The sequence below is a fragment of the Haliotis cracherodii genome, unplaced genomic scaffold, assembly GCF_022045235.1.
Source record: "Haliotis cracherodii isolate W230 unplaced genomic scaffold, xgHalCrac1.p SCAF_1, whole genome shotgun sequence".
NCBI classification, from domain to species: domain Eukaryota; kingdom Metazoa; phylum Mollusca; class Gastropoda; order Lepetellida; family Haliotidae; genus Haliotis; species Haliotis cracherodii.
Window position 1 is genome coordinate 21,090,462 of NW_027266264.1, and position 10,498 is coordinate 21,100,959.

At 40.2% G+C, this 10,498-nt stretch overlaps 1 protein-coding gene across 1 annotated transcript; it reads left to right on the forward strand.

Moving 5' to 3' along the window:
- Positions 1–6,212: 6,212 nt before the first annotated feature.
- Positions 6,213–9,001, forward strand: LOC139466133 (uncharacterized). The gene is made up of 2 exons (XM_071248149.1): positions 6,213–6,231; positions 8,196–9,001. Exons 1-2 carry the CDS (start codon positions 6,213–6,215, stop codon positions 8,999–9,001), a joined length of 825 nt encoding a protein of 274 aa, XP_071104250.1.
- Positions 9,002–10,498: the final 1,497 nt, after the last annotated feature.

The following is a 10,498-nucleotide window of genomic DNA, read 5'->3' on the forward strand; positions in this document are numbered from 1 at the left end:
CACACACACACGCACACGCACACAGCATTACCTTATAACCATGACAACATGAGATTAGAGTTTTTGCATAATTTGGAGACAAATTTGAAGGGATGTGAGAGGATGTGGTCAAATTTGTAGCAAAACCATACTGTGACACTCTGTTTGTCTGATGGGGGCAAGGGTGGCCCAGTCGTCTAAGGCGCCGCGATTCGCCGTGCAGAGTTGTGTCCCTTAGTCACGCCAGAAACCTATGATTGTGGGTTCGAATCCCGGTTCGCCCCGTTTATGTTTCTAGGTTTGTCAGTACCATACCTGTGCTTATGGGTTTCACCTAAGTGGTAAATGTCGTACACCTGCATCACTTCGGGCTTTCCTCCCACATTAAGCTGACACGCCGCGATATAACTGGAATACTGTTAAAAGCGGCGTCTGACCTATCAATCCAGAATCCAGTTTCTATGAAAGGAGAAACCTGCAGATATACCAGGTATGCACACTTCTCTTTTTGTCACTTGGGCGGTTGGGTAGCCTAGTGGTTAAAGCGTACGCTCGTCATGCCGAAGATCCAGGTTCGATTCCCAACATGGGTACAATGTTTCATACATTACCAATTTCTGGTGTTCCCCACCGTGATGTTGCTGGAATATTGCAAAAAGCGGCGTAAAAACATACTCGCTCACTCACTTTTTGTCACTTAGCCCATAGGCTTAATGTACATGACACTGTGCAAAGGCAGAACACCTGATCGCATTGGCAGATTAACTGAAGCAATATGATAGAATCGAATGTTCCTTGATCTCTTTGTAAATGAATTCCCATCCCTCTTGGTAAAGGTTCAAACGAATGATGGTTATCTGATGATTATTAAATTTGCATTTTCAATTTGATTTTGAGAATAACATTTTCAATTATTGTACTTTTCTTTCAGTAGAAGTCATTGATTTCAAAAGTGTGGCTTATTTCCCACATGGGCATTTTATGGAGGCATTAAATATATATGGCTTGCGTCACAGGTTGTGACAATTGTCAGCACTCTTTAAGTACACTAAAAAGTCTCTTAATAGACATTTTAGTCAGACCTTGAAAAACTGACATACATGTGTATGTGGAGAATATGTGAGTGAGAAAGCATGTATACATTTATTTAGTTTTGAGGATGCGTTTGTTTTGTGTAAATATGTGTGACCTTTATCACTCAAATGAATTGTTTGATAGGCATTACTTTGACAGATGACGGATGACAAAGTAGACACAATCTAAGGATGCCAACTTCTTTAATACTGTAAAGGCGACATTTCTGTATAGATCCTTGTACCGTTGTCAAGCTGACAGGATAAGGATGTATACCGATTAAAGTGAAAAAAGCAGACACAATTTATTGATAACAACTTCTTTAATACTGGCAAGGCAGCTTGACAACGGTATAAGGATCTGTACGGAAACGTCTTCTTGACAGTATTAAAGAAGTTGTTATCAATAAATTGTGTCTACTTTTATCACTCAAGTTGCTTAAACTATTGGGGATAGACATCATGAGTTTATTCAGCTAGTCAACAGCTCATTTTGGATTAGATTTGGGAAGGTAAAGCCCTCCGGGTTGTCACTAGTCTTGGCATTAGTGGGCATGTCTAAATGATCTAAACCAGTGAATGGATACCAGCAACAGAATTACATCTACTTCAATCTGTTTAATTGTTAAAGTAGTCTTCGGTCGAAGAGTGTGTGAGTATAGTTTTACACCGTTTGTTGCAATTTTCCAGCAATATCACTGCAGGGGACACCAGCAATGAGCTTCGCACATTGTACCCATGTTGGGAATCGAACCCGGGCCTTCGTCATGACGAGCGTATGCTGCAGTGACAATGGCCTGCAGAGAATATGATTATGAACATGAAGGGTTTGTTGGTATCAGAAGGTTTTTCCTTTTCACACCTTTGCAGGTCATCTCTACTTTTATGTTTTAATTTATTTCGGTCTAATGAAAACTCTTGTTTTTTTGTTTTGTTCAGAACCGTATTTCCCCGATTAAACGCTGGGGTATGAGGTATCTGAACACAATAAAAGCTGGGTAGTTATTATGCATGGAATTCTCTCAATTATTATTGATCGATTCCAAATAATTTCATAAGGCACACCATTTTGTATTTGGACAACAATATGTGTACAACACATTGTTCCACTAAATACACTAAACAGACCTTTCAAACTATGGTACCGAAGATGGGTCTGAGTAAATCCTTAGTCGGAAATTGAAATGATTAACTCTAGGCCTAGATTAAACACCGGGCCTCTATTAAACATGAGCGGTAAAGAATGTTTGAAAGAAACATATGCCCAGACATTTAATCGAAGAAATATGGTAGTGGACACTGTGGATGCTGATAGTATGTGATCATATGTCTCCTTGTGAAAAAGACGTATGCGTGGTCTATTGTTCTTTACCTCCTCCCAGCTGGAAGGGTAAGTTTACCAGCCCTCATTTATTGTGTAGAATGTAATGCAGGGGGTCTATTTAATGTAGGACTTTTTGAAATATTTACTGGAATGTTTGTAGTATGTGCATAAAGAATATACAAAAATACATCCATGTTGTTTCTCTTTCTTCATGTTCTTACCATGCTAATTTGTTCTGAGGTTGGTGTATTCAAAGGATTCTTGTTTTGTGTCTGGTGAGGCAGCTCAATGACAATATGATAATATTTCCCCAGTGAAGCAGCCCCACAGATACAGAATTGCTGATATCTTAAATTTGATTGATATCTTCCCGTACTTCCATGTAGGTAGTGTTTCTATTCCTGGCGGGCTGTGCTAACACTTCTCAACAGGTTCGACCGCCTCTGTGGTCTAGTGGTAGAGCATCCGCCCGGAGAGCGGAAGGTCCACGGTTCGATTCCTGGCGGCGTCATACAAAGAGACTTTAAAAGATGGTACTTGCTGTTTCCCTGTCTGTCGCTCGGCATTAAGGGGCTAAAATAAGGACTGGTCGGCTCGGGGTCAGTATACTGTGTTTCAGTGGGGTATACACTGTTAAACTGCGCCATGGTATCTCAGTGGGCAAGCACTATAAAACATCGTCCGTCCGAACTAGTACAAGCAGCCACACACCCCCACGTACGTGCATGCACGTCGCTGTATAAGTGCAATAATATTGGACGCGACGTTAAACCCCTTTTCGCCTCCCCTCAGGTTCTTGTCAGTATTCATTTCACAATGTGTGTTGACTGAAAGTGTCAATGTTTCGTGAGCTCAACAACACCCTCAGACTTCAAACAATTTACATCGTATATCGTTGGTTGTTGATGGTTAGTTTTACGTCTGCTAAGTTAACTTGGGATCACTAACGGACAGCGACATCAACTATCATCAGCCGATGTGGGGATTCGAACCTGGGTCTTCTGCCTGGCGATTGAGCACGCAATCGCCTGAGCTACCCCTCCGCCCATACAACACGTTCATGATTTATACACTGAACAACGGATTTGCAGAAATAAATGATAATTGTTTCGTTTTATTCATTATAAACTGAGGGGCAAACGAAAGTATAAACGGTTTGTTGTTTATGTAATTGAAAATAGAAAAGGAAGAGCTGTTGTTTAGTTTGATTATTATCTAATAAACCATCACTCATTACTGCAGCAGTTTGTAAACAGTAATGTACTCTACTCAGCCTATCAGTATCACTCTTATGCTTGTCGTAAAAGGCGACTAACGGGATCGGGTGGTCAGGCTCGCTGACTTGGTTGATGCAGGTCATCGATCCCAATTGCGTGGATCGATGTTCATGATGTCAATCACTGGATTGTCTGGTCCAGACTCGATTATTTACACAGACCGCCGTCATATAGCTGGAATATTGCTGAGTGCGGCGTTAAACAACAAACCAACCAACCAAATGTATTAATGCGCCACTGCGATCATGAGAATCGCCAAAATGCATCGATTCGATGCTAAAAAGGTGCGATTTTAGAGTGTGTATGAAACAGATTACTGCACTCGTGCCTGTCAGATACCATTGATCTTACAACTCGTTGTTACAAAGCGTATTTAAATCGCTTTCGCTCGTTAGATACGTTTTGAAAAAACTCGCTGTAAGATCAATGGTATCTAACAGACACTCGTGTAGTAATCGAGAATTGATGATATCTTGAATTTAATTAAAGATATCTCAAATTGAATTAAAAATATTTTCAACGAACTAATGATATCTGCAATGCGTCGTGGATATGTATGTATTGTACACGTTCCTTTGTCGAAGAGATCCATAGCTAATTACATTGACTAGCAGACATGTTATTACCACGTCGCCACCTGGTGAATTTTCGGGCGATAATGAGGAGAGCGTATATATATACGATATGATCCAGCCATGAATGTAATTGTGGCTATGTCGGCTTCATCTTTGCCTTAATTAAACACCTTGTTACATTGACGTTGCGTTTAGGCGGTCTGTTCATGTATTCCTGTACGCAGCAAATCGTCAACATCTTAAATCTTAAATGGTCATGCAGCTCTTTACTCACGTTAGAATAAGGAACTAAGCCTACATACCTAGGAACCGACCATTTATTATGGATTTTGTATGTAGAGTTTTTTCATCTACATCTGCAAAACCAGATAGTTCTTTAATTTGAACTATGAGCCTAAATATTATTATTTTTACCAAAAAAAATCCGCCTTGTAACCATATATTTTTATTGTCAGACAATCGTATTTATTATTATCAAGGTTTTGTCTAGGACAATTTATTTTTTCCGATAAAATCCCAGCTCCCACTAGAATATCATATTATATATCAAACATGATATATCAGTTATGAACGGGGACATGGACATTATTAATTCGTTTCGCCTAAACGCAACTATTGACTGACGACGCGACGCCAAGATATGCCCTTCACATCGTCATTATAAGTGGGAATGCTGACAAGGTATGTATCGTTTACTTTGACGAAAATGTTGCAGTGTTATTTGTGCATATACCAAATCGTTCCAGCTGAATATTACGGTCACATTTTTTAATAAGGACATCAAAATGATACTGATTTTCGGGTGGAGAAACAATTCCATATTGGGATCAGTTGAATGTATAAATGCATTGCCTTGATTATAACTAACGATCCTGTTTATTTCCTAAAATATGTCAAGAGTTTCAGAGGGGCGACATCTACTTTTTCGTCTAGCTGCTCACCCCGACTGTATATGTTTCATGTTTAATTTATCAGTGAATCAAAGCTGGTTATATTCTCGGTAAGACCCCCCAAAAACTGTTTTGTACTCACATCACTTTATTGCCCATACCATCTTGTGAACAAACGTGTTTTTCTGTAAAACTTGAGGCAAAATAAGTTTTTTTTCCCAATATTGCCTGGAACAAATTCCATGATGTTCTCACCTTTCTCATGTGCCCTCAACTGGCATTCAGTGTTAACTCTTATGAAAGGAGGACAGATTCCCTATCTTGAGTTACAAACCGAATTCCATGTCAAATTAATGTTTCCATCAGATGTGTTGACGCAATGATCTCAGTAAATATATTGGGGACCATCTATTGCATCGCAGTTCGCCGTACAGAGATGGGGATGCCTACTTCTTGCTTAAATGCCCCCCCCCCCCCCAAAAAAAAAAACAACAACAACCAAACAACAACACACAAACAAATAAACAAAAAAACAAACAAACAAACAAACAAACAAAACAAAAAACAACAAACAAACAAAAAACCACACAAAACAACAACAACAACCACAAAACCAAAAAAAAACCTAAAACCCCCCAAAACCCCAAAAAACTTTCACATAGATGTAATCTGTGGCGAGGTGCAGCATTTTATATATTGTTTTCTAAGTAAAATTCAGATACATTTGCTTTTAATTTGACACATTACCTTCAACCTTTATGAGAAATGGTGTAACAAAACCTATGGTCACGACGTTCAGTGACAAATGCCCCATGGAATGGCGTTTTCCTTTCATTTTGTCATGTGGAATAGTGTTCAAAGGTTTGACATGATTGGCGTTGGTTCTTTTTCTGAAATTTAGTTTAGTTTTTGAGAATCCACATAATGTTTATTCTATTTGTCTCAAAGGATAATCGTGTTTCGGTGATGTGTTGAAACATTTCATTTAGTAGTATTTCTTAAAAGCTCATAAATCCTTATGTTCTGCAGTTTTGGACAAATTGTCATACAGCTGGTTTCCGAGAGACCTGGGCAAAGCAGCGACGATCTCCCGGATGTATGTGTTTCCAGTCGGTGAGTAAGAAACAGAATCGAGCCGGAAGATATAGTGGTGGTTTGTCGGTCTTTGGGCATGATCATTCCGCACGCGTATCAAAACATGTACACAGGGACTGGTTGTTAATATATATACTACTCAAAAGAAGTTAAGGATCACCTGATTCTTTTCATATTACAATAGTTAATCTCTCATGCCATGACAGATTAACATTACCAATATGAAAGAATCGGGTGATCCTTAACTTCTTATGAGTAGTATATATACTATTTTGTGTTTTGTTTTGTATAAGAACTCAATCTCAGGAACACTATAATGGTATAGAAATATTAGAAAATATGCTGACTTCTCTGAAAATGGAAGATCCGTGGTAATACCATGTGGTGACTTTAATTCTAAAAACGGTACCGAGAAGGGCTGCATTAAAGTAGACTCTAAAGAGTATCTACCATTAGATGATATTGGATATGACAACTACATAACCATGGCGAAAAAAAACCAACCCAAAAGATAATGTTTCAACTCTTATGGAAGAGGGGGCACGGGTGGCCCAGTCGTCTAAGGCGCCGCAGTTCGCTGTGCAGAGTTGCGTTCCTTGGACACGCCAGAAACCTATGATAGTGGGTTCTAATCCCGTTCGCCTCGATTATGTTTCTAGGTTTGTCAGCACCCGTGCTCGTGGGTTTCACCGAAGTGGTAAACGTCTAAGACCTGCATCACTTCGGGCTTTCCTCCCACATTAAGCTGACACGCCGTGATATAACTATATACTGTTAAAAGCGGCGTTAAACCCAGCTCACTCACTCACTCTTATGGAAGACTTTAGAATTGCAAACAGTCTGATATCCATATTTTGTAGTGCTTCCATTGACTTTACCTGTAGAGGTCATAATGGTCGCAGTACACTACATAATATGTCGCAGTCACTTTTCCAGTATACCGAATATTTTACTGTTATATCCAATACAATGTCTGACCGACTGCCTATTTCAGTAATGTTAGGACAATTGTAGAATTGAGGTGGGTTCTTTTATTATCATGTTTGAAATATCGTAATTTGTGCATACTATATTACATTCTAGAGGAAATATGTAAAAGCTGTTAGTACCTCTGGGTAACAAAACTCCGGGTCCATGGGGTAGCCGTGGTTAATGCGTCACTCGTACCACCGAAGTGTGAAGTCCATTTCTGGTGTTGGTCGCCGTGATGTTGCTGGAATATCTCTAAATTCAGGATACACCTTCAGGTAACCGTTCAGGTGGATAATTTCGCTTGTGAACAATCTCAGTAAAACCCGATCTTAGTTCTCGCTACCGCTAAACAAAGATCTGAGGACATCCCATTACGGGTCATGTCAGACCGACTTTGAGCGAACTTTGACCGACCAATGGAATGACCAATCAGAAGACAGCTTTCTCGTGCTTTACGGCACTAATTCCAAATTGGTGACTACGCTTCGAAACGTATTTTGACAAATTCTCGATTTAAAATTTGAAACCTGAACAAAAGAACATTGTGAATGGCTAATAGATAGTCCAGATTGTATGGATTCAGTCGTTAAACCCGTAACTATCGTTCGGAATACCCCGTGTTAATGTTTTCGAGGTTGCATGATTAGAAATCACATTCCGACTGTCACTTTCATGATCTGGTAAGCGACGCTCTGATTGGTTGGATGAAAGGTCGTTCTGACGTGACCCCCAATGGGATGTCCTCAGATCTTTGTTTAGCGGTAGCGAGAACTAAGATCTGATTTTAATGAGATGGGCTTGTGAAATACTAAGAAACATAATAATTTCATTATCTCCTTTTATGCAGGTCGTGTTAGTAGGTTTTTATATAATTATCGGAATACAATAGATATAACAGTATTTTGTTTGACCGGGTACGACATATAAACCGGAGTTAAAGTCCACACATGGATACATATGAATGCGGCATATCTCTCCTCACAGTCTCCTTCACTCATTTTTCCTAACAGGTGCCACAATGGATTTTTTCAAAAGGAGCAACCCAACAGGCATCTTTAGTTCTCGTGTTCGGAAAGATAGAAGTGTAGAGGAGGGTGTCGGCAACACCACTGAGTCGCGCTCTCCGAGTCGACATCGACGGATATCAAACATAGACCCATCACTCACAACGCGTGAAAGAGACATGCACCAACGACGCCGAGAGCCCAGCGTCTCCCGTCTCCGACTCCCGCCCATAAATCCTGACAAAATGTGCCTCGTTGCCTCGAGTAGCTCACAAAACCCGCTTCTTGGATACCCACCACGAAAACAGCAAGGTAACAGAAAGTATAGCTCCAGACCGGAAGTCCGCGGCGAGACCAGTAACGGCAGGACCAACGCGGGGAGACGAACCCTCAGACAGACTGAAAAGACCGACCTCCTTCTGAGCAGTTATCTGGGACCTGTGTTGAATTCGGGGAATGTCCATTACACACACATCATTCCTCCCATTGGCGAAACGTACACAATCCGGGCAAAACAATACTACTCAAGCCTTGCCGAGGAGACAAGTCATTCCCCGGGTTCGAACGACTCTGAGTTCGATGCATATGATGATGGTTTGCAAGGAGGGCAGTGGATGGAAGATTTCTTTGAGAAAATGAGGAGGACATTCACCTCCCAAGATGACGTTTTGAGAAACTTTCTGTGCTCAAAAAATTCTCATCGCCGGTGTGCCATGTGTTACGAGCTAGATTATTACAATGAAAATGTAGGCGCTGTGGATTACATGCGCCACAAGGTCCTCAGCGACATTCTGGCTGCATATTGTTTCTGATTGTGATGTCTGGGTGGAAAGTTGAACTTAACTGCAGGGCAACAGAAATTATACACTTGAAACTTAGACTTGACCAAACGTCATCAAATCTTTACGGGACTGAAAACAGTTGCCGAAACACTGCAAACTTAAGGCTCAACCCACACCTGTGATACCCGTATGAAATACATCACCATCGAACGACCGTTTCTCGTTGGTTTCATTTTCAGCAACCACCAGACATGGGTGTGTACTTTCTTTTACTCGGAAGTTTGTATTGTTATATATGTGACAGGATCAGATAATTGTATGTATTTTCAGAGTTTTTTTAGTTTAGATTTTTACTGAATTAAATGTTCAGTCAAGTATGTTTTAAACATTATATACTTCACACTTCAGCTCTCCTAATTCTGTTTCAGCTTACTGCATGAGTACTTTGCCACAGCCTCAATCACCTAGTGCACTATCACCCAATAGCCTGCCCAAGCGCGCCCCTCACAGCCCCTTTGTGTTTAACTTTCTAGCTTACTGTCTCCAGTTTAAAGGGTTTAGTTTTACTACAGTTTATATCACATTTGATGATACTGTCAAACACATGTATATCATTGGACATTTTGGAATTCACAATTTGGACTAATTGTGGTGTTTGATTTATTGACTTTGGAATTCACATCTAAAGGTTGGTCTTTTGATGATATTTTATTGTTTGTACGTATTCCTAGGATTTGTAGGTATATTGTGTTTATGCTGTTGATAATTTGCCTGTTTTTGTCATGTTGTAAATATAAGCCAGATCATAGTAATTAGTTGTATTTCTGTATGCATTACAAGTGTTATTATTTACGTAAGGTAAATAATTCAGTAAGCCCTAAGTTTAGGCCTAAAATACTATTTAACTAAATCTTGAATCACTGTGAAGCTGATGTTTGAAAGTATGAAGTATGAAAGTAAGAATGTGAAACATATGTGTTGCTAGTGTAGAAATATTGAAATTTCCTCTGATTATGTAGGATAGATGGTAGCATTTACGTGGTTAATAGCTCCTCACCGATATGTAGTTCGCTTGGGACAGCACGTTTCAGATCTTGCCCCACGTGCGGGCACGTGCGTTTGTCGGCTGCATGCCGATTTAGTGTTTACAGTTGTTGGTCGTATGGTAAGAGCGCTCCGATTGGTTGGTGACAGACTGGATTAGCCAGTGGCTGCACCGTTTAGACGTGTTGACCCAGAGGTTACGTGTCCTTGCGAGTATATAAGAGATAGGCGCGAATGCTCTCATCAAGCGAGCAACACTTCCCAAGCCAGCACAGAGCATTGCCTGATAGCCAGCCAAGGAAACTTCACCATCGGTAATTATCATCACGTTATCCTTTCATCCTTACTCACATACTCTTATCACTCTCACCAAATTAATCACAAAACCCCTACATCCTTAAAAAAAACAACAACACTCAAACACACCCTTTAGTCTCAAACCAACACCTTACCCTCCCCCATCTCCTTAACACAGCACGCTCT